The 23,868-nt window shown below is 47.4% G+C and overlaps 2 protein-coding genes across 2 annotated transcripts in view; one reads left to right on the top strand and one right to left on the bottom strand.

Moving 5' to 3' along the window:
* The window catches only part of LOC107290641 (lysosomal alpha-glucosidase-like), an 11,267-nt gene extending 2,450 nt beyond the window's left edge, over nucleotides 1-8,817 (bottom strand). Inside the window, exons 1-14 of the mRNA XM_015819541.1 lie at nucleotides 8,296-8,817; nucleotides 8,056-8,201; nucleotides 7,030-7,195; nucleotides 6,683-6,779; nucleotides 6,211-6,330; nucleotides 5,484-5,602; nucleotides 5,040-5,171; nucleotides 4,561-4,671; nucleotides 3,937-4,050; nucleotides 3,092-3,176; nucleotides 2,799-2,916; nucleotides 1,960-2,093; nucleotides 1,389-1,540; nucleotides 652-800 (exon numbers count right to left, since the gene is read on the bottom strand). Coding sequence (XP_015675027.1) covers nucleotides 652-800; nucleotides 1,389-1,540; nucleotides 1,960-2,093; nucleotides 2,799-2,916; nucleotides 3,092-3,176; nucleotides 3,937-4,050; nucleotides 4,561-4,671; nucleotides 5,040-5,171; nucleotides 5,484-5,602; nucleotides 6,211-6,330; nucleotides 6,683-6,779; nucleotides 7,030-7,195; nucleotides 8,056-8,201; nucleotides 8,296-8,817 — 2,165 coding nt within the window. The remainder of the gene's footprint in view (nucleotides 1-651; nucleotides 801-1,388; nucleotides 1,541-1,959; nucleotides 2,094-2,798; nucleotides 2,917-3,091; nucleotides 3,177-3,936; nucleotides 4,051-4,560; nucleotides 4,672-5,039; nucleotides 5,172-5,483; nucleotides 5,603-6,210; nucleotides 6,331-6,682; nucleotides 6,780-7,029; nucleotides 7,196-8,055; nucleotides 8,202-8,295) is intronic.
* Nucleotides 8,818-20,795: 11,978 nt separating this feature from the next.
* MAFK (MAF bZIP transcription factor K) lies at nucleotides 20,796-22,768 on the top strand. Its single transcript, XM_015819540.1, has 2 exons — nucleotides 20,796-20,875; nucleotides 22,334-22,768. Exons 1-2 carry the CDS (start codon nucleotides 20,840-20,842, stop codon nucleotides 22,766-22,768), a joined length of 471 nt encoding a protein of 156 aa, XP_015675026.1. The 5' UTR covers nucleotides 20,796-20,839.
* The last annotated feature ends 1,100 nt before the right edge of the window (nucleotides 22,769-23,868 follow it).

Below are 23,868 nucleotides of genomic sequence, written 5' to 3'. Positions count from 1 at the left end.
TGTATACCGCCCTTCTCCCATAGGACTCAGGGCGGTTCACAGCATATTAAAAAACAAATACTATACACAAAATACAAAAATACAGAAATACAAAAATATAAACCCCAATAAAAGCCGAATTAAAAACCAAATATTGCCAGCTGTGTTTCCGATTAAAATTACTTTTAAAATCATCCCTACCTAAAATCCTCCCTAGGTCGTGTTAAGACCTACAACCATCCAAGGCTCCTTGAAAATATTCTCAGTCTGTAAGCCCAGCTCCATACATCAATCCATGGGAATCTCTAGGAAGGACCTGACTCAGAGCTGAGATTCAAAGCTAGGAAGAACTTCACCCAAAGCCAGAACTTAGCTCTGAAACACAGGCTACGGTGCCTTGCCCAGGTCTGGAGACCTGTTTACCTAGACATCATGGGAATGAACTAAATGGGCTAAGAACCTTCTTCTGCAGGGCTCAGCCATGGGCAGTAAAAGAAGGAAAAGATGGCAGACTTCCCCAAAGGAAGACCCCGCAAGAAGAAGGACGACTGGGTTCATTAAGAATGGTGTTCTTCCTCAAGGCAGTTCCCTAACTCTTCCCGAAGTCCTCCGTTTCTGAAATAATTTGCAATCTTGTCTTGCAGCTCATCCAAGACGTAGCAAAGGACTTACTCAAAAAACAGAGGGCGGGCGACAGTGTCCCCTTGCAGATGAGCCCGATGGAAGAGAGAATACAGCAGGGGCAGCAGGGTGTAACGGAGTTCCAGAGCGGCCTTCATGGCAGTCCGGGCTGCTGGGCTAAAGGCCGTGGGATCTTGAGCCTGTGGAGGGGGGAAGGGAGAGCCTGAGCGATGGTGGTGAGGGAGGGCTGTTGGGCAGAATGGAAGGACGTTTGCGTTGCTCTCAGAAATGCTGACCTAGCCACCCAGGAGGTTTTTAGGAGTCAAATGTAACTCAGAGGAGACATTAACGTCTTCGACAAAGAATTAATAATCCGATCGTGGTTCATTTTGCTTGGGGAGGAGAACTATATTGCAACAACCTTTAGCTACGTCCAGTGTAATGGAGCTCTTCAGAAGAAGAGTCAGATTTTTTTTTTCTCATTCAAGGACTCTCAGAATTCTCTGCATGAGTCACAACATACTTAGGGAGAACTCTCAAGTCAGAGACTCCTACAGAGATGCAACAGTGGGCTCTTCTGAAGAGCATTGGTCCTTCGCACAGGGAAAAGGAAGGCTTTCTCGCGTTAAATCCAGCTCCGATTCTGTGCTTTGGTTTTCAGGAACAAGAGATGGAAAAGCAAAGCCTCCTTGCTCTAGCACGGACTGGGAGGCGAAAGTAAGAGATTTGGGGAAAGATAGGGGGAGAGGCAGGGAAACGAACCCCTGGCCCACCCTCCCCTCACTTACCTTCTCAAGTCGAGTGTTGTGATTGCGTGAAAAGGGGTAGAAAGCCCCGAGCTGCGTCCAGCGAACACAGAGCTCTTCCGAGGTGGAGCTGGAGAAGCCACAGATGTCGGCCCCAACCAAGGGGACTCCAAAGAGACTGAAGCTCAGCAGGCCTGGGGATTTGGACAGGAGCAGAATGAGGCCGGCCTCTGGCTACAGAGGGGCAGGCTTCAGCATCTGGAGTGCTCAGGGGGGTGGGTCTGACCTTGGATGCAGTCCAGGATGAGATGCCCTAACTATGGATGGATATCCCGGGCGTTATATTTATTGGTAAAAATCCAAGATAAAGGACAAGCCTTGAAATAGGTATGGAAATATGCAGAATGCCGGCAGCTCTGATACGTTATTGCTGTACTGGCAAATTACCCATAAGTTTCTCGTTTACAAGTTTCGCAACCCACTTCTAGCCGTGCATATGGGACAGCTTCATGTTGGCTTTATAAAACACACACAGATATTGAGGCGTTTTACGGTCTGTGTATGACAGGAGCAGCAGATATTCAAAATACGTCCGAAAGCAGCCGGGAGGTACCTGGAATGGACCAAAACATATCCTTCCATTCGCTCCGGTTGTCCCCCAGCCAGTGTCCTGAATACCTGCCCTGGCTTGGGAATGTGGAACGTGAAATAACGAAGGGTCTCTTCCCTCGGATTTCAACAAGAGCCCTGCAAGGAAAATAAAAAAACAAACGTAATAAAGAATAATAGACATATTTACAAGGCTGATGAATCCTCAGCATGGCAAAGGGGGGAGGAGGAGGAGGAGGAAAGAAGAAGAAGAAGAAGAAGAAGAAGAAGAAGAAGAAGAAGAAGAAGAAGAAGAAGAAGAAGAAGAAGAAGAAGAAGAAGAAGAAGAAGAAGAAGAAGAAGAAGAAGAAGAAGAAGAAGAAGAAGAAGAAGAAGAAGAAGAAGAAGAAGAAGAAGAAGAAGAAGAAGAAGTGTTGATTCGGAGGAGAAGAAAGATAAGGAAGAATCTCAGCAATAATTTGAACCACACATTTATATTTAAGAAGGAGAAGGAGGAGGAGGAGGAGGAGGAGGAGGAGGAAGAGAAGGAGAAGGAGAAGGAGAAAAGAAAAAGAAGGAGGAGGAGGAGAAAAGGAAGAGGAGAAGGAGGAAGAGAAGGAGGGGAAAAGAAGAAAAAGGAGAAGGAGGAGGAGGAAGAGATGGAGAAAAGAAAAAAAAGAAGGAGGAGGAGGAGGAGGAGAAGGAGAAAAGAAGGAAGAGGAGGAGGAGGAGAAGGAGGAGAAAAGAAGAAAAAGGAGGAGGAGAAGGAGAAGAAGGAGGAAGAGGAGGAGGAGGAGCCTGCAAACGCTCTATTGCTCTCACCTCCAAAAAAGCCACCCCTGAAGGCAAAGGAGCCCAGCCTACCTTGAGGTGGCCTTGGCTTCCATCAGACCATAGAGGTTGTGGAGATTGTAATGCACGGAGAGACTCTGCTTGGCCGAAGCGCAAATCGTCTTGGCAGAAAGAGAACCTCCCAGGATCCCTAATGGAGACAGAGAAAGGCAGGCGAGGAGAAGAAAGATCCGGCATGGGTGTCTTCTCCGGAAACAAGCCCATCAACTAGCAGATCTGCTGAAGCAGCTTAAGTAGCGTGGAAGTTCATGAAAGGGTTGGTGCCAGCTTCGCTGTTGCGGATTTTAAGTGATCCCGTTTCTTACCTGGCATGTAAGGTGGGTTGTCTAGGTCCCCTTTGGGGCAACTTTCTGTTGAGCCATCAACGAAGTTGGATGGTTCATTCATGTCCTAAAGCAAAGAGATCTAGATGGGGTTAAGAAGACCTATTCAAAGTCCGGCTGCCGAACACAATCTACGCTAGCCTTCTATAACCAGGGGTAATCTGTCAGGTATTCTCTAAGCCAGGGGTCTTCAAACTTGGCAACTACTTAAGACTTGTGGACTTCAACTCCCAGAATTCCTCAGCCAGCCGTAGCTGGCTGAGGAATTCTGGGAGGTTGCCAAGTTTTGAAGACCTCTGCTCTAAGCTTAACAGTTGGACGGTCCAGCCTATAGAAAACTGACTTCAAGGTCAAATTTGGGTGGAATTAAAATTCATTTCAAAGTCTCACTCTCGAATTGTAGATAGAGAGCCATGTTCATCTATGTTAGCAAAAAAAAAAACCCAAACCCCAGAAGTTTGGTGGCACCTTTGCTAGCAATTTTTTTTTACAATACATCAGCTTTTGTGAGCTACATGGAGCATTGAATACATGATTGCATTGGATGAAGTAAGCTGTAAGTCACAAAAGCTGATGCTGCTAATAAAATATGTATTCATCAGCTCAAGAAGACTGATGTATTTTAATGAAATGTGTTAATCAGAAAATGTGCTGCTAGACACACACACACACACACACACACCTGATTTCTCTTCCTAATGGAGTTCCTGACTTGGTACTTGGAAGCCCTCAGCTTTATATCTATTTTCTATTTTTACTAACGTCCAGTTCCCAGTCGTTCATGTCTTGCCAGACAGAAACCAAGAGAAGTTAAGAAGGAAACGTACGATCCAAAGGCCATCGAAAGGAACGTGACTGTGAAGATGCTTCAGATTTTCTAGCCACCACTCATGAGTGGTTGGGTTGGTAAAGTCAGGATAAGCAGTGAAGCCGGGCCAGACCTGGCGAGAAAATGACATTTTAAAAAATAATACTAGGTCTGGTAGTAAGATTCATAAAAACTTCAGCCTGGCTGGCTGGGGAATTCGGGTCCAGAAGTTGCCAAAGCTGGACACCGCTATTCTAAATGAAATTGTGAGGAAAGAAATATTTTCAAACAGAGAACTCTGAGTACATGTACAGAATACTTTCTCCTGGGTTTATGAGATTGACAACACCTTCAAAACAGCTTGATTGAAAGTGGTTTTGGAGCATGGACAACAAAGATACGAAATCCTTCTGAGCTTTACGTAAGATTTAACTTTCTTATGGCCTACAAGGAAATCCAGGTATGTAGGAATACAGAGGGAAAGGCAGACATCATAATCAGAGGACTACAAAGTCCACCTGCAGCAGCAACGGACAATTTCACACTTCACCTTATCTCTGATGCCTCCAGGAAGTCTCCGAGTTCTTTTTATTAACTCTCAGCCATTTTGAACAATATGGGTTAACCGAAAGCAGATACTAACCTTTCCAATCAGGGGTTTCCCTTCAGTGTTATTGATGAACACGCCGCGCTTCAGACCTTCGTCGTAAGGCCAGTAAGAGCCAGGAGGCTGAGTGCTGCTGATTCCGGGGTCCTGAAAAAAAAAATAACATGAGAACCAGCTGTTTTATACAGCAATTTCCCCAGACCGGGCAACCTCCAGATGTACGGCTATAATTCTCAGAAATGTCCATAGTAGCACACATCTGGAGAACAGACATTTTTAAGGCCAGCATTCCAGGACCGGCTCCAAAGGATCCTTTAGCCATGACAGGTTGTGTTTGCTCATTTGAAATTTGCTAGAACTGCTGCAGCTTGCTCTAACCCCCTAAAAAGACGGTCTCTCTCTAGGTGTGTGTTTATATTTATACACAGCACAGAGACATGTTGGCTGGAAAGAGAAATCCATGTTACTTACAAACACACACTCCACCAAAGCATGAACAGAAGAAAGGCTCTTACCAGGATCAGCACGTAGGATTGTCCGTGCTTATGAAGATCTTCTACCATCTGGGGTAGGCTGCCAAACTTCTCGGAGTCCACGGTGAAGTCCCGAGAGCCGTCCATATAATCGATGTCATTCCACTGGGCATCCTGCAAGAGGAACAAGAGAGAGGACAAAGGGGAAGCATCTCCAGGCTGGCTGGTACAGAATGAACCCATTTAGAGATGGCTCCTCTGAAGAACGCGGAGAAGCATTTGGCCTCGTTTGTTACGTGGTAGATTTGAGGTCCCATCCAGAGACAGAGGAGACCCGGTAATCCAGTTTTATGGGGCTACAGTTGCCATCATCCCCAAGCAGTTCCTGGACAGATCAAGGAGAGGACGTACATTCCAGGAGAAATGGCTGGATTAGAGGCTGAATTCATCTTCTCTTCCTTCGTGGAAGGTTCCTACTGTTTTTACCTGAGGGATCTGAAAATTCCGCATAGCTTTGACCGTCTCCCAGGTCTCGTTGCTTGTCCCGTATCCCCAACGGCAGAGATGGAACCCCAGTCCCCAAAAGGGGGGCATGGCCGGAAACCCTGAAATGGAAGTGGTGGGAATTCAACACCTCTCAGCCTCTCTAGTCGGACCAACTTCTACTGGGCAGGTGACCACCTCTTTTGACATTATAATTTAAATGGAGTTATAATTAATGTCATTTTCTTTCTATGTGTTTTTTTTTCTTTGACAATGCATGTATTTTTTAATCTTGGTGGGGGTTTTCTCCCCCATTTCTCTGTCATTATTTTAAAAGCAATAAAAGAAGAAATAAAGAAGAAATGTCATTTATGAAGGTTCTTCTGGCAGAGAAACAAAACCAACAAAAATAGTGCAGTTGTTCCTGAGCTATGATCTCTGAATTATATTTGCTTTGGAAGGTTTCTTAGATAAGGACCCAAAACACAAACGCAGTCAAAGCTGGAAGGCAGGGTTAGCTTCTAAGCATGAGTGAATAAACTTCTCCATATGGGCATCAGGTGCTCCTGAGTAAGTCTCTGGGTTGCAAGGGCAGAGCCTTCCCCAACTGGGCACCCTAAATCCTGTAGGCTTCCACTTCCCCCTCTCCCCCATCAGCCTTGGCTCCTGTCTGAATTTTCCAGCCAGTTTGAAGAGATGAAAAAGTCTTGCTGGTTCTTGAGATACTCACCAATCACTTGCTGGTACTGCTGGACCACCAAGTTGGGGTCTGGTCCTAAAAAGATGTAAAAATCTAAAATTCCCCCAGTGGTCCTCCATGTGAGGGCAGGAGCAGGCTGAAGGGCCACCTCTGGAGAAAGAAAGAAAGAAAGAAAGAAAGAAAGAAAGAAAGAAAGAAAGAAAGAAAGAAAGAAAGAAAGAAAGAAAGAAAGGTCAAATTAAGCCTTTAAGAAGATATTCTGGGATGTAGCACCATGAAGAGGTAATGCTTACTCACTTCAAAAGCATCAACATATGCTTCGCTACAACTCAAGGGGTCTCAAGGGACTTGCTATTCCAGCAATTCTGCTTTTTGGGGGGGGGGCACCATTCCCACATGCCAAAGACTGTCCAGATTTTTATTAGGTGCATCCTTATGGCTTTCATGCCTGCCTCAGAAAGGTGAAACTGAACAAAGGGGAATTAAAAAAACACACACACACCCATCAAGTTGCTGTTCAGGAGGAAAACCCCGTGGGCAGCTCCATCTTTCTCCATGAGAAGATAGAACGGGTGAACGCCATAGAGATTGTAGGACTCCTGAACACAATAGAGGGGGGGGGAGGGAAGGATATCGTCTTCATTTAGGCTTTTTTCTTTCCTTAGCCAATCATCATACAGAGACACACGAGAACTGAAAATGTTACAAGACATCATAAATAGTTACCACCCTGAGTGTCCATTCTGGCACATGAACGCCAAGAGAAGGAGTGAACAAACAAAAACCCCATAACCACTACCTAAAATAAATCAACTCAAAATCAACTCATAAATCCAGCATAGAACCTACTGTAGGAGGGACATCTCGGGCCCACAGAGGCAGCGTGTTCCACTCCAGATTATGCAGGAAGTTGCTCTGATGTTCCCCCAACCCATAAAGAAACGTAGAAGGGAGGACAGTGGAAATCTGGAGAAACTGATCCGCAAAAAACAGGGGAGCCACTGTGGTGTTCAACCTACAAGAGGAAACATCCCAATTAAGAGAAAGATAACGGGGTTTTTTGAATTTTTTTTGGTCAGTTTTTATGGCTCAGGGGTAGCTTCTCAGGAGGACAGCAAAGAAATGTTGAAAAACAACAGGAGCACAGGTCATTGAGCTAGCAACTAGATCCTCAATCGCTCGTGACTAAAGTGACCGAGGAGTCCAGGAAAATAAATAAAAAAAATCTGTAGCTTTGGACCAGGAAAAGAGTTTCCTCAATTTGAGTTAGTGAGGAACCCCGAGATGCTGCAAAGCATGTGCTAACCTTGGTGTAGGCCAGGGGTAGTCAACCTTGGCTCTTTTATGACTCGTGGACTTCAACTCCCAGAATTCCTGAGCCAGCTTAGCTGGCTCAGGAATTCTGGGAGTTGAAGTCCACGAGTCATAAAAGAGCCAAGGTTGACTGACTACCCCTGGTGTAGGCTGAGAGACAACGAACGGATCCTGCATGTCTTATGGTGACGTATCCTAAAGACCACAAATACGAGATGAAGCAGTAAGGAATCCCAGGAGAAGCTTCCTGCCTTTACTAAAAACTTTCAGAAGTTGAGCAGGTGGCCTTCTGACCATCTATGGTCCCTGACTGGCTGTCCTTCATGAAGGCAAAAGCACTGGAGGGCAACGCAGGAAACACAGCACTGCGACAACAATGACATCTGGATTCCTCTTTTTCAAAAATACAGAAGCACACTGATTTCAGGGCATGGAGCTGTTGTGCAACCCCCCTTGGCTATTACTAATCTGACGGGGGGGGGGGGCCATCAGGCAACATCATCTTTCTGGAAAGACAGCCCGAGAAAACCACTAACCTAGAGGGGGGGGGGAAATGCTTACAGAACTGTCCCTGAAACTCTTCGCTTGACTATCAAGCCAAAAGGCTCCTTGCAGAACTCAACGGAATAGAGAGGGTTCTCTGCTCTCTTGGTGGCTTGAGGAACGTCAAGAGGCACCTCATATCGAGGGTTGATGGCATCAGCAATCTAGAAAAAAGCGAGAGAAGCACAAACATTGCATCCCATGGAAACAAAGACACCATTATGAAAGGGCTGCAAGAACTTTTAACCAACGTCTCACCTTGACGTGCAGCCGAGAGTCTGTTTCGAACTCCACACTGAGCTGAAGCTTCTCAATATCTTTTGGATAATAAGTCTTTGTTTCTCTGGTTAGAAAACCCACCAGCCCCAGGTCGGTCTCGTTCGTGCTCCCCAAGGTGTAGCTGGGGAAATCGGGGGGATAAAAGCACCACGGAACCCCGTTTATTCCATGGAGGGGCCCCTCGCCGTCAACAAAACAGCACCCCCGACTCTCACAAAGTTCTCGCGTCACAATCACACTTCTCTCCGGGTAACAGTCAAAGCGGCGGTTCTCTGGCACGGAGGTACATTTTGACAAGAGGGGAACCCCATGCTGATCCCACCAAATCTGCCCGAGAACCCAAACGGTCACCCCGCTTAGGAGGGCGGCTACCATCAAGAGGCCCCCACCTAGCCACCAAGCCGACAACTTCTGATGGCACAATGGTTTTCCATCAGCACCATCCTCCCCCGCCTCGGTGGTCTGAGACACGTTCGTTGTCAGCTTCTGATAGGACTTCATGGTCGCTGTTGCTGCAGGAGGAAAATAAATAAATTCAACTTTATCCGTGGTTCTCAGGATGCTAATGACAGGGGGTGAAAACAAGGAAAGTTATTTACACTGCAGGGATCTGCAGATCATGCTCCTGCAATGCAGGGGATGGTGGCACCCTCTGAAGATGATCTGAAAGCTTCCTCCGATCCCAGGTGCTCCAACTGGGTGAACTCAACTGATTGAAGCAATGGAGCAGATCCCATCATTGCTTCAATGTCTCAACTGGCTACTAGTTTGGTTCCAAACACAAGATAAGAACATGAAAATCTTTTAATTCAGGAGCTGGAGGCTTTGAAGTGCCGTTTGGCTAAAGCATCACCAACTGCCTTATTTCTGAGATGACTGGCAGCTGTCTTCTGCTCTCGGCCCACCCCGCTTTCCACTTTACTCTTGCTAGACAGCCATCGTAGCCATGTTGATCGTGAGGAAGAACAGAAATCCCAAGTCTCCTAGCGAAATGCAGTCACTGGATTAGGCTATGGGTGGGTTGACACAACCACGCACAATCACTGGAGCTTCTACAATCAAGATGGTTAAAAATCCAGGAAGAGGGGACAGAGGAGAGAACCCTGGGGAGAGTGGGTGCAGAAAGCAAAGTTTATTCAAGCCACAAACAAGCTGTTTTAATGGTTTGTGACACAGGGCAAGTCACCCTTTCAGGACTTATTAACTTACCTTTGTTGAGATCAAGAGGAAGGCCAGCCCAGAACTAAAAAAAGCAAAGCAAATCATACCTCTGTGTGTGTCTCCTCTTGATAGAGCAACAGCCGGAAGGGAAAGAGAGCCACCCAGCGTGTGGCACTTGCGAAACACAACAGTAAACCTTCTACAAGAAGCGCCCGCTTAAAACAAACAGGGCATTGCCAGCATTCTTAAGCCTTGGGTTTTTGTTTTTTTAAACAGCATTCTACTCCAACCCCTTGTTTTCCCTTCTGTACCTGACCTTACCTAGCATGACCCGATTAATCTTAAGTTTTTCTTTGGCTATTGGCAGAGTGTCCCATTTATTTCACATGCAAGAAAAAAGCACCAAGATCCTACTTGAAAAAAGTATATAAGATCATTTGCAATTGGCCTTTGGGAATGTGAAGGTCTGTATTTTAGGTCAAAAATATGAGGAAAGCTTGCATTTCAAAATCTTTGGCCAAAGTGTTTTTTTCCTGTTTGTGCATGGTGTATTTATCAGTTTTCTTCCAAGGTACCGGGGTGTCCTTTTTTATTTTTTAAATCTGTGAGGCACATAGAAGGTACCATATTAATAATTGCAATAGCAAAATGACATATTGCACCAAAACCGAGAAGCTGGAGAAATAGACTGTTTATATGATTAGATTTAATATGTTAAAGGATTGAGCTAGTGTCTTTATCAGTGTTTTTCAACTTCAGCAACTGGAATTCTAGGAGTCTGAGTCCACACTTCTTAAAAGTTCCTTAGATTCAGAAACACTGGTCTATATTAACATTTTAGCGGTATATTTTTAGTTTCTACAAACGTAGCTTATCTATTCATTATTCTACATATTTTTTTCTGACTTTATTAGCACTGCTGTATAATTGTTTGTACTTTGTCAAATCCTTGGATTGTTAAACCTATTGTGCTGAGATGGACAAATTAACAAAAGAGATAAAAGAAAAGGAAGACACAGAATACTATTTAATATGGAACAAGTGGTATGACTGGTTGGAGAGTAGAAATAAGAGAGAATACATGTGGAAAGATTAAAAGTGGAAAATGTGTGTATAATAATGTATGAAGGAAGAAAAATGCAAATAAGAAATAATGGGGCAACAAGGACAAATACTCTAAAGAAGAACAAGGGGGGAAATGTAAATAATAGAAGATTACTGTTACGAAATTGCTGTTAAAATATATACTGTGTATAAAGAAAAACAACAAACCTATTGTTAGGTATATACCTTGGATTGTTATATAATATATATATATATAAATAACTGTAATAGACACTTGCCATCAGTCAAAACCTGCAAGAATCTTCAGACGGGCTGGGCAAAACTCCCTGGTTTATCCGGCCTATGGATGGGGAGAATGGGATCTAGGGCTCCCGGGAACTAGGGAGACCCTCCTGAATTCATTCATTTCTTTCGACCACGCTTCCCGCGCTCTTTCCCCAAGAATGAAACGCTGTGGGCGTGGCCAGGCGGTAGGCGCGGCTAAAGAGAGACTCTAGCGATACAGGGGGCGTGGCATCCTCTCTCTCTCTCTCTCCCCACCTCTGACGCGAGGAAGCTCAAAGACATCCCATCCCGGAAACCGACGGAGAGCTCCGATTGGCTGGAAGCGTTCAAAATCAAAGGGAGGGGGGGAAAAGAGCAAGAGCTTCGCGCGCGACTGGTTTTTTTTCTTTCCCCCTCCCTTTTTTTCTGTTGTGGTTCCGTCTCCTCCTCCTCCGCTCACTCGCCGCACGCGCGCCAGGGAGGAGGCGGGAGCGAGGTGGGCGCCCGAAAGGGAGGGGGGAAGAGGAGGAGGAGGAGGCGGCGCGCGCAGCCCCTCCCCCTCCCCGGCTGACTCGGCCGTTGGGGGCTTTTCCCGCCTCGCGCCTCCGTCGCCTCAGAAGCGCCGCCGGGCAGCGGCTGGTCGCCGGCCGACGGTGAGGGCCCGCGCGCCCCGGAGGTCCAGGTGAGGCGGCGGCGGCGGCGGCGGCGGCGGGGACGGGGAGGGAAAGCCTGAGCAGAGAGGGAAAAAGCGAGCACTCTCCGCTGAGGGGAAGCCAAGCGGCCCCGGCCGCGCGCTTGCGCAAAAAGTCGTGGGCGGGGCCTAAGGGGCGGAGCGGAGTGGGCGGGGCCTTCTCGTCCCGCACGTGGCGGAGGCGAAGTCGGGCTGCGCGGCTCTTTCCGCGTCGCTTTTCTCAATGGGCCCGAATTCAGCGCCCGGCTTCGGAAGGCGGAGGCGGCCGGCCGGCTGGCTCTCCCCTCTTCCCCGGCGACGGAGGGCCCCTTGTTTGAATTCGCCATGAGCCCCTTGTTTGAATTCGAGCCGCCCGCTCGGCCCCCCGCGTCGTGGGAAGCCGGCTCTTGCGTGTCAGAAGCAGGTGGGGAGAGCAGCGGAGGGAGGGCTGTTGCGCGAGGAGGACGCGTTTGCGTGTGAAGGCTGGGTGGGGAGCAGGTTTTGATGAGCCGTTGGAGGGGGGGGGTCGTGTGAATGTGGCTCTTGCGGGTCGCAAGCCCAGCTTTCCTGCGAAGTGGCGGAGGGGAGTTGTGTGAATGGGGCTCCTGCGTGTTTCTTGGGAAAAAAAGCAGGTTTCTTTTGACAAGGAGGGGCGAGGAAAGGAACTGCTCTTCTCTGCAATGGCCCCTTCCCAAAGGGCCAGCCCTGTGCTTCACCAAGCATTGGAGGCAGGGTTCCCCCCCCCATCTTCCTGGCATCTGGGACCTCCACATCTGGAGAGATGTTGTACATGCAGGAAATCCATCCTTAAACAAGCATCTGTTGACTGCTGTAACCCTTTTTCTCTAACCAACTCGTATTATTAAGGAAGGTTAAATTCCGCTCTTGTTTTAAGCTAGGACAGTGATGGCGAACCTTTTAGAGACTGAGTGCCCAAACTGCAACCCAAAACCCACTTATGTATCGTTGGGTGCCAGGTGGCCGTGGCCCATTGGGGTGTGTGGCCAATTGGGTGGGCATGGCACATTGTGTGGGCGTGGCTTCGGTGGTAATGGTAGACTGGGTGGGACTAAAAAGTGAAATCAATCAATTCCAACTTTGTGAAATCTTTTTTTTTCCCACGAGAAGTTGAAATTGATTGATTGAAACTTTTTTTTTTGCACACGGTGGCGGAGGCCTAAAGCAAAAAGGTTTTATAAAAGCCAGCTGAAGGTCTAGGACTGGGGTGACGGTGCGCGTGCCCACAAAGAGGCCTCTGCGTGCCACCTGTGGCACGCGTGCCATAGGTTCGCCACCACAGAGCTAGGACATTTGTTGAATAAGCCATCAAGAGGGGGAGATAAAAATGCTCCCTAAATCCCCTGCAGTGATGGCATGGCTGAATGGGCAGCCAGATCTGAGTTTTTCCCAGCTCAACTGTTGTACCAGTCTTGTGTTTATCTACAAGAATATTACTTTGTCTCAGGACATCATATGCATCCATAAACACTTAACTGTTACTCCTTTTGTAGCACGGGAATCAAGACTGCAGGTATTTTCCAAAGCAAGTCTAGGCCTGCGCTTAAAGCTGCAGAGCCATAAACTTAATTTATGCTTTCCCCCCCCTTACCTGCTGCTACTGGAATTTCCCCTTCCTGTTAAAACCTGGGAAGCCCCTGGCTTCAAAGCTCACCTCTGTCCTGCAAAAACTCTGCACTCAATGAAACCGTCTTAAGGAACTGCTCTTATATGAATCATATTTCCACTTTCAAGACTCAGGGGAATAACTTTCTTCCCACAAAAAAGACCTCTACATGGCTGGGATTGTAATGGGTTTTTTTTCAGCCTTCGATTTGTGTGTACAGGTAGTCCTTGACCACAGTTGAGCCCAAAATTCCTGTTAAGTGAGACATTTGTTAAATGAGTTTGGCCCCATTTTGTGACCTTTCTTGCCACGATTCTTAAGTGAATCACTGCAGTTGATAACGTTAGTCACCCGATTGTTAAGTGAATCCGGCTTTCCCCATTGACTTTGTTTGTCAGAAGGTGGCAAAAGGGGATCACGTGACCCAGGGACATAGCAACGGTCATAAGTATGAATCAGTTGCCAAGCGTCTGAATTTTGATCACACGAACCATGGGGATGCTGCAAAGGTCATAACTGAAAAACAGTTATAAGTCCCATTTTCAGCGCTATTGTAACTTTGAACGGTCACTAAATGAACTGTTGTAAGTCGAGGCCAACCTGTACTAGCTGCCAGCATCCCACCATTCCTGAGAATTCTGGGGAGTTAGTTGCCCCTCCCAGTCTGAAGGGGGTATAGGTTGCATAAGGCTGTGAGGGTGGCCACATTGCGAAGGCTGTGACCAGTGCCAGGCTGTGCTAAGAAACATCTATTTCTAGATAGATGTCGATCTACTCCAGAAGATCTTAAATTGGTTGTTTTCTAGCTCGTAATTGATGGGCACGATTTGAATGATTAGGAAATTTGAGGGGTTGTCCTCCGAAGGAAATTTTACGCACGTATGTTGAATGGATCAACAGAGCATCATTTTCAAGGAAGGAGAGGCTTCTGAGTCCTTGCAGTTTTATTTTTCGGTTGGAACACGCATGCATGCTTCTGCCTATGCCACGTAACTGCTGCATTTGGGGCATTCCATCTCCATGCATGCTCCCTACCGGCATGCATCAGCAGGCATCAGGCATTCAGAGAAGACATGCAGCAGATAAGTTGGGGGGCAGTTGCTTGAACCGGATGCTGCAGTCTGAGTGGTCCGTTGCAAAATAAAAAGGGAGTTTCCTGGTCTACAAATCATTTCATCCCTACAGCCTACTCTCAATATTAGTAACTGGAGGTACTTTCACAGGACAGCTCAACTCTGAATTCTAAACAAGGAACCGATGCCTATATCCTCTCCTTGCGTGAGACCATCCATGCGGCTACCAAAGTTCTCACAAGGTCTTGATTTCACAATCATATGATTAACGATGCAAGATGCTTCTCCAGTCTTCTTGGCTCATTGGCTCACTGCTTAGACTGGACTAGAGACAGACATCTTAGTAACTCTCCTAAGAGACCTGTCAGTGCCCAGTTTGCTCAAAGAGAACCCTGCCTGCATCTTTGGTGTTTGTGCTCAAACCAAGCTGGTAACCTCCTTTATAGGCCTTCTCCTTTTGAGCTGCTTAATCTACTTTCGCCACATTGAGTGTAAATAAAGTACAGTAAGAGCTAAATCATCGACTTGCATTCACCTTTTTAGAAGCACAGTCTCTCTATTTTTTGGAAGGCTAGATCTCTAGGCCATAGTAGAGGCTGTTGCAAAAGGGATAACTAGTAGTACACCATTCCCTTCTCTTTAAGATAGTGTTTCTGAACAAGTAGCAGTGCACAGAATTAGATTTTTGAAATCGCTATCCTTTTAAACAAAGAATACTTGTTTGGAAATGTGTTACACTGTATATTATATGTAGATCTTGGAAGGGGACAGGATAAAGCTATGGATGCTGAGATTTTGGGTCCTTTGGTAAATCAGTGCCTGTTTCCTTTTCAGCAGTAATTTTCAAACTTCAGAGTTCCAAAAGAGAAAAAGTCTTAAAGGTGTTGCTGTTTGCAACAGTGCCAGGAACTGATGGGAAAAAAACCCCTAAAAAAAATCACACAGTATAACTAGGACTGTGGTGTGTTTAGGAGGGCAATCAAAACGGTCTTTGATTAAAGTAGCAATCGGTGCCATGAGAAGACCTCCAAGTGGTTTGGGCTGCACCTTCCATCATTATGATCCCATCTTTGTTGGAGATGCTGAGATTTACCCTCAAGTGCATCTGGAGATGCTAAATTGAGGAAGGCAGTAGTAGCTTTTCAGCCTAAGTGTTGCCATTTGTAATATCTCCGTTAAGTACACTATAATAGAGCTGCACTGAAGTGGACCACTTGGTTTTAAGCCTTTCAGCTTTCGATCAGGAGCTCCTTAGAAACAAGCGGGGTTGAAAAATAGCCACACGCATTTTGTTGGTTCACAAGATTTGGTTATGGGGCAGGTTCTTTTTCCCCACTGAAGACCCTCAGCAATTGGGAGGAAGTTACTCTCCATAAGCAATTGAGACCATGTCTCTGCCACGTGGACCATGTCTCTGCCACGTGGTTTGGAGGGGAGGGAATGCTAAACCACACGGTGCAAAAAATAAAGCCATAAATGCTGAATGACAAGGCATCATGAGAGGGAGGAATTCCTCCAGCTTGTGAGATGAATCGCTTCCGAAGATGAAATCATTTCAACTCTGATTTCAAGTGCTCTGTTCCTTCTCCCTCCTTCTCTCTCTCCTTTCAAAGCTAAAAAAGTATGTTGAAAGGGACCAGCAGAGACGAGACTGAATAAACAATTAGCCCACCAAGCAAACTTCTCAATGGCCAAGACAGGGAGTAGATGCCCGAGAGAACTACTGTGTTTTTGCTGCCTTATCGTAATAAATGGGGGCTCAGAAGAAGGTAGAAACAGAACTATTGGGCATTTCACAACCTCTCAGGATGGGAAGCCATAAGTAGCTTCCTTTTCTTTTCTTTTTTAATGAAAAAAAAAAGGAATTTTAAGGTCCTCTGCAGTCCCGTTCAAACAACTCCCCCAGCCAGCCTTCTGGGATGTAATATTTAATTCATTTACCTTTCGGCCTCAGCACGGATGAAAAACCACAGCTCGCTGTGTTTTTCTTCCTTCGCGTCTCCAACGCAGAGAAATCTTCCTCCTTGCAGTCACTTCCTAAACGCGACAGGGACCGGATGTTATCCAGCGGCAGCTGGCAGGATCAGCAGGGCTTTTGCGCAATGGATAATTAACCCTGTTTTGTACCTCGGAGAGCCTGGACAGAAAAGTGGCACTCTGCTCAGCATAAAAAGTAAATAAATAAAGCGCTTGCCTTTACCATAGATGGAAGCTTTGGAAAAAAGACGTTTCGAGAAGGCTACATGGGGCAGTGCGGACTGGACTTGTGGACAAGTTCTTGCTTCAGCCTTTCCCAGCTCGGTGCCTTTACTAGTCATTTGGGACTATAGTTTCCATTGGCCCCAGCAGGGAGAGAGAGAGTTGGTTCAAGTTAGTGTTTGTGTGTGAAAGTTTTCTTTCGGTCCCTGAAATGAGATTGCCGCAGCAGACAAAAGCAGTTGTTTCTCTGGGCATCCGTTTTTATGTAACTCTGGGTGAGTTATTTGTAAAAATAATAATCAAGCTGGGATACAAATAACTAACACAAAGGGAAGCTCAATGCTTTGTTGTTTCGCAGTTCGCCCAAAGCCAGTTGCATTCTTTCAGTCTCGCCTTATTGAACGCTACCTGTGGACATTTCCATTTCAAGGCAACATTTGAATAAATTTTGTCGGCAGGTAGGACAGCCCTGCAGTCGGTGACAACTAACTACAAACCTTGCTGTGTTAAAAACCCAGAGTGTAACATTGCAACAGGTGGGAGCCAGGTAGTCAGAAGACCTCAGAAATGTGAACAAGTGGGGGTGGGGGGGAGGAGACACAGGAGCTCTCTGCATTGGAGGCACCTTTCTCCCAGTCACCGAGTGCGCTAATGCTTCTTCCATTGGTTGGTGGTTGTGTTGTGGGGAGAGAGGCAGGCCTTTGAAGATCTCCCTGGTCAAAGATCGAGACTTTTTTTTTTTTTTAATGTTTGGGGATGGGGCCCACATTTTGCTTCATTTGCCCCCCCCTCCCCCTTTCCATTTATTTATTGTTCAACGTGTTTTGAAAGTTCCCTTTTCTGGCATAACTGCCAAGTCGGCGGAGGAGCGTCTTGCCTTTCTCCTTCTAGGGCTTGGGGTGGGGAGAGGGAGGGGGCGGGAAGGCCGGCCAGGGGGAGGAGAAGGAAGCGCCGCTGCCTCTGTGGGAATGTGAGCTGTTCCCCCACTCTGTAAACAGCCGGTGACTCATTGCATAGCTATGGCACTGGAGGGATGCGCATGCTAAGCCATGCTGCCCGTGTTTGCCTACCCCGGGAGAGGGAGGAACCGTTTCCACTCGGAAAGGATTCCCGGAGAGACCCCACCCACCCACCCACCCCTCTGCCCCCGTGCTCTGGCCTCGGCTACCTGCAGGTGCCCCCTTCCTCCGAGGAGGGGTCCCAACCTTGAGCGCGACCGCTTCCAAACATGAGGGCAGGAGAGGACAGCTGTAAAGGGACGAACAAGGGCCTGGGAAGAGCTTTGCAAGTCCAAGGTAAACCTTCTCTTGCCTCCCCCCCCCACCGCCTCCCCCTCCTCCTCTTCTGCCTTTCTTCGTCTGATTCCCCTGTTGCACGGCTGCCTCTGGATTCGGTGCTGGGCCTCCAGCTCCTTTGCAGGAAAGGGCGACATGGTGTGGCCACCTTTGCCCCCCCCCTCCATGCTCCTGGCTATGCTTGCCCAGTCATTTGAGAGCCGCGGTCCCTCCACGTGGGAGGTTCAGGGTGTTTGTCTTCTAGGAAGCGCGGAGCAGCTCCAGGGAGCCGTGAGCACCAGTGACCGTTTTTCGTTGAGCAAAACACGCTGCTGTAGCCCCGCTTGCTTGGCAGTCCCCTTCCCGTGTCTCTCCTCGCGCAGGTTTCTGCTGCATCCTCGCTTGGCTCTTCCTGCCTGCTCCAGCTCTTTGCAAGAATCTGGAAAAAAAAGAAAGAAACAAACAAACACGCTTCTGCTACTTCTGTTCCTGTACACAGTAATCCCAAAGCTTTGAAAGTTAAACAAGCCGCGGCTTTACCGCACTGGGCTGAGACACTTTGTTTTGGTTTGGCGTGTTGGGAATGCCCGGGGACAGGTTGCCTTTGCTTCGGAAGCAGAAGGAGACAAGTTCTCAGCCTTCCCTTCCCGGATGGCCTCACCGCTTCTCTGCTTCTTTTAAAAAAAGGGCCCTGGACTTCAATAGGGCAGCTCTGGTGGGCCGAGGAGGAGGAGGAGGGGCTGGGCGAGGGGATGTCCAGTGCCTATTGGAAAGCTTGGGGTGCCCCTCCGCCTCCCGAGGCAGGAGCAACAGGCTCTGGGTTCCAGTTTTGCACTCATCATTTGGCATGGTGCTGATTGCCACAAGTCAGGCCAGGAGCCGCTCAGGCTGCTCCAGCAAACAACACCCCCCCAAAAAAACCCCCCTTCTCTTTCTCCCCCATGCAGCCTGAAATGCATGGATTTGTTGACTCTCTCTCTCTCTCCCCCCCTCCCTCCCCATGCCTTTGCACAGAGATGACCCCAAGTCATGATTTGCTTTTGGGCTTCTCTTGTTTCCATGGTTACCATCTCAGGGTTGGCTACTTTCCCAAGGTCACCATAGCAACTATCGGAAGGAAATCATGCTTGGGATGCTTTGGCTAGATGTCGCCCGTCTTCTTCTTCTTCTTCTCTCTCTCTCTCTTTTTTAATGATTAGAATGTGTGACACTATGTAGACGTGCATGGACAACCAGGGTCTCCACTGCCCACCAGCACCAGCATCCCCCCCCCCAGCCTTGTTTTCTCCTCGGACGGATGGGTGGTGGCCCGGGGAAGGAAGACCCTCCGGTCTGAGCATCTCTTGTGGTCTGAGCATCTCTTGTGTCCGGCACTGCAGCCTCCCCGAGCCTTTGCTTCCTCTAGGCACTTCAGCTTTTCATGTTCCAGCCTCAGTGGTCTGGCCTAAACTGGCGGGGAGAAGGAAGCCACTGTGATGTCACAGCTGCATTGCCCTCTCCTTTGGTGGTAGGTACACGGCTCTCCGAAGCTGCTCCCAGGGTGTCATCCTCCTCCTCCTCCTCCTCCTCCGTGCGGTGCGATGCAGGTGAAGGCTCTGCGCTGAAGTCTAGACACTCCGTCTCTGGTGCTTCTCTGGAGTAGTTGAGGGTACCCGAGGTGAGAGTGAAGGGCAGCCGGAGAGCGAGCACGCACGGAGGGGCTTCTCTCCTGCGCTGGAATAACAGGGGGGCCCCTTCCTCCAGCCACTGGGGTGAGAGGATGCCAGCCCAGTGAGGAAAGCGGTGCCTTGTTTTTTCTCCTCCTCTGTCGATCCCTGCTGCCTTGCAAAGAACGGGTCAGCTTAACAGGTGGGGCTGGGAGAGGCTGGGGGACTTTTCTGCCTTTGAGGAGCCAGGAAGAGGGAAGAGGAGGGTCGCCTGGTGGGGGCTTTTTTAACGACGGGCACAGGACGAGGGTGGGCTTTGGAAATGACATTTCGCCTGCTTTTCAGAAAAAAAGCACAGAAAGCAAACTTGGGGCTAGTTTGAGAGGTTTGGGGGGGGGGGGAAGGGTTATTTGGCTTTGGGAGATTTTCCGAGCAAACCGAATTCGGATGAGCCGAATTCTTCTGGATCCAGAAATTCCATCTCTTAACTCGGGTCTGGCGAGGAATCAAGATTCAAACGGCCATCTGTTTTCAAAGCCAGGATGAGGAAACAGCCTTTCTGGGTGGCTGGTAAAATGTGCTGCTACGCTGGGAAGTCATTTGAGGACTTTGGGTTCAACAGTGTGGAAAGTCTAGTCTAGCTTGCGGTGGTGGTGTGAAAATCAGGAGAGCCTGGCCAAGTAATTCAGGAGGATATGGGGAAGCTTGGCAGAAGCCCCACTGAACTCTTTTGGCTGCTGCTGCTGCCACCATTCCTCTTTCTCTTTTCACTCCAGCACCCCAAATTGGAGATAAGGAAGGCTGGGAAGAAAGGTTATTCTCATAAAAACTGCTTTAAAAAAAAAAAGAGAGAGATGTCATTATTATGAGTTGGTGGATGAAGTCTCTTGCTTGTTTGTATTTTGCAATACGGTAGTTCTTGACTTATAACTATTTAGTGACCGTTGAAAGTTACAATGTCACTGAAAAAAGGGATTTACAATTGTTTTTCACACTTACGACCGTTGCAGCATCCCCATGGTCCTGTGATCAAAATTCAGGTGCTTAGCCACTGGTTCAAATTTATGACGGCTGCAGCTTCCCGGGGTCAGGTGATCCCCTTTTGCGACCTTCTGACCAGTCAGTGGGGAAGCCAGATTCAATTAACGACAAGGTTACTGACTTAACAACTGCAATGATTCACTTAACAACACTGGAAGAAAAGTCGTAAAATGGGGCAAAACTCACTTGGCAACCGGCTTCGTTTAGCAAGAGAAATTTTGGATTACTGCTTAGGAGAGAACATTCTTATGTAAGTCCAGCATCCTGAGACATTGTGGGTGGATTGAGTGGCTGGGGAGATAAAGTTTAGAGGGGAGATTTTAAAAAGCAACCTCTGTGAAACATGGTGTGAAATATCCTTGCTGTGATGGGTGCCGGTGCCTGAATGAAAATGCATCCTTCTTTTCTCTGAGCTGATCCTTATCCTGTTTTCTCCCTTTCTTTTCCCCCTTTTTTCTCCAGTTGCAATTTCTGAGCAATTCTGTCCAGGTGACTGTGTCCAGGTTATGACGACTAATCCAAAGCCAAACAAAGCATTTAAGGTAAGGCTTAGTTGGATTTAAAAAAAAAAAAAAAGTTCCATCTTCAGTGAGAACTGTTCAAGATGCCAACCCTTGAGTCTCCGCTGTTCTTATCTACCTCTTTTCCAAAAGTCAGTCTGTGTCCCAAAAGTAAAATATGAGAGTGTCTTTCTTAAAGACCACAGCTTTATTTGGCTTTACTTTAAAAAAAAAAAAAACACAATGTTTCTAACTTTGGTTTGGAGGTAATGAACAATGTACTCAGCTGAACTTCTATAAAATTCATGGTTCAACCTAGGTTGAGCACAGTTGTCAAATAAACTGCGTCTCCCGACTAACTTCCAGGTAAGAAAAAAAATATTTAAGCCACTACAAAATTGCTTTCTGGCTGCTGTAATCTTTTTTTAAAAAAAAGCCTGATCACTGAGTGGTCAAATATTGTCACATTCTGATGTTTTAAAGCATCAAAGTGATACAAATATTTTAAACATACACTCCTCATCAGAGAATTGGGGTACTGTAATGTGGGAATTATCATGGGGAGCCGGGGGGGGGGAGGGAGAGATGCTGCCTAGGGAAACGGTCGGATAGGAGAGCACAGAGCCCACAGCTGTATAACGGGTAGAGAAAGAGACTTGGAAAAGAATCTCCCTAGCCTTTCAGACTGAAAAAGAGACGGTGGGTTATTTGTACTTTCAGACTTGCAAGATTCTGTTAATGTAGCCTTCCAATAAAGTAAAATTAGCTCATTGGATTATGTTTCCTGTCTGGTCTACCAGAGAAGGCTGACAGTTGGCTATTTGTGCTAATTACAGAAGCATGTCAGTTACGGAATAATAACATCAACTTCTTCAAAATCATAATAACTGTAACACTGAGCAATATTTTTAGAAGTGAGGATGATACTCTGAAGGGAGGCTAAGAGGGATTCAGCCTGTTTGCAGCTTCGGCAGAACCGGTATCTAATTTTTTGTTGCCCGGGCCCAGAATGGACTTCCGGAAGCTGCATCCACACAGAGGACCGGTTGTTCACCTATTTGAATCCCACCACTGCTAAGAGGGGAGTTACAGGCACAAAATACCGTAGTTGTTTGAGTCACAGTTACTACATCTCATGAACGTGGACATAAAAATGTAACTTCAGGTTTTGTTTCCTTTGGATTCTAACTCAAAATTCTAAAAATAGCCCAATTCATTCCTACTGGCTGGTCTTGAGCCCGTGAACGGGATGTTGAACTCATTGGAGTTTTCGGAGATTCTATGGGCAGCCCACACAAAGTACTTCCTAGTACTGATCTGGTGGTCACAGAGGGGGGCAATCTTGAGTTTTGTGGACTTCAACTCCCAGAATTCCTCAGCCAGGGCATGCTGGCTGAGGAATTCTGGGAGTTGAAGTCCACAAGTCTTAAAGTGGCCAAGTATGGAGACCTCAGACCTAGTGTGTCGTAATCATGAGTTTTGTCATGTCGGTGTCCTTAGGTCAAGGAGGAGTCGGGAGAAAACGCCGCGGTGCTGAGCGACGATGAACTCGTCTCGATGTCTGTGCGGGAGTTGAACCAGCACCTGCGAGGTCTCACGAAAGAGGAGGTGATCCGCTTGAAGCAGCGGCGGCGCACCCTCAAGAACCGGGGCTACGCGGCCAGCTGCCGGATCAAGCGGGTGACGCAGAAGGAGGAACTGGAGAGGCAGCGGGTGGAGCTTCAGCAGGAAGTGGCCAAGCTGGCTCGCGAGAACCGCAGCATGAAACTGGAGCTGGACGCCTTGCGCTCCAAGTACGAAGCCCTCCAGACCTTTGCGCGCACCGTGGCCCGCGGCCCCATCACCCCCAGCAAAGTGGCCACCACCAGCGTGATCACCATCGTGAAGTCCACCGAAGTCTCCTCCAGCTCCGTGCCGTTTTCTGCAGCGTCCTAATGTCCAAGGGGAGAGAGAACTCACTGCCTGGCTGGATTTTACAGAGCCTGCCCGCCTTTTCTCTCGAATCAGACGTCCGTCTTTCCCCCCAAAAAAGAGCCAGCGAACCTCCTGGCGGCAGAGTCTTCGAAGAGGAATTTAACTGGCTGCTTTACCTCTTGTTCAGTAAGCCCCTTGGGGCTGAAATTGAAATTCCGTACCTAGCCCCAGCAATCCGACGAGGGGTCTTGCGCAGCTCTTCCTTGGGGTCTCTTTTAGGCCCCAGTTGACACGAGGTATTGAAGGAATGTGTGTTAAAGGAAAATTTAAAACGGATAACATGGTAGAATCATCAGGCCTGATGGCAAAATAGGAAAAAAAAGAAATTCTCTCTTCCTCTAGTTAGGAAAAAAAAGCAGCCACATCCTAGTTACCTTTATAGGTTGTGGGTAATTGGGATTTTGGAACAGTTACTGCATCCAAATTTCATAGCCTGAGGTCTTTTCTCTCCAAATTCAGAAAGCCTTTGTGAGTGAATTTTCACCTCGTTGTCTGGTCCCTGGTATTGCTCAGTCCCGGTCAGATGGCCCAGCAAAATGGAACAGCGTCTACCATGCAAAGATTTCACTGAAGCTGCTTCCCATGACGTGCCTGTGAATTGGGTTTCCTTTTTAATGTGGTTGTGTGGCTTCCAAACAATACATTTCAGCCTGTGTCATCCAGGTTCTACAGCGTTGCAGGAGGGAAAAAAATGGGAAACTTAAGAAAAAATGTGCAATGTGGGTTCTGGACTTGGTGGCTAGATTGTGGGGTAAAAAGATAGTTTACTAGAAGAGGAACTTACAGTAAAGGATAGTGCTACAAAATGATGCCTTTGAATCAGCATGACTTAGAAACTTGAAAGGCTTATAAATCAAAGACATGCCGGAAAAAATGTGGGGTTTGGGGTTTTTTTGGACAAAGGAAGATTCCAAAAGAAATATGAATTCAACCCACAGCCTTATCCGTAACATTTTTGCTGCCGTTACCCCCTTCTTTTGGTGCTCTTTGATATCAAGAGATGTCAAAAATAAAAAGCAGAAAGAATTAGGTCTAAATACCTACAAGGAAATGGGCTCCTT

The sequence above is a fragment of the Protobothrops mucrosquamatus genome, unplaced genomic scaffold (assembly GCF_001527695.2).
Source record: "Protobothrops mucrosquamatus isolate PMUCROS unplaced genomic scaffold, P.Mucros_1.0 scaffold942, whole genome shotgun sequence".
NCBI lineage: Eukaryota > Metazoa > Chordata > Lepidosauria > Squamata > Viperidae > Protobothrops > Protobothrops mucrosquamatus.
The sequence above is the reverse complement of the archived record's forward strand: the minus strand, read 5'-3'. Positions and strand labels throughout refer to the sequence as shown.

Coding starts and splice junctions, on each gene's coding strand:
- MAFK (XM_015819540.1), top strand. CDS start 20,840: ATGACGACTAATCCAAAGCCAAACAAAGCATTTAAG. Junction 20,876..22,333: donor AGCCAAACAAAGCATTTAAG/GTAAGGCTTAGT, acceptor CGGTGTCCTTAG/GTCAAGGAGGAGTCGGGAGA.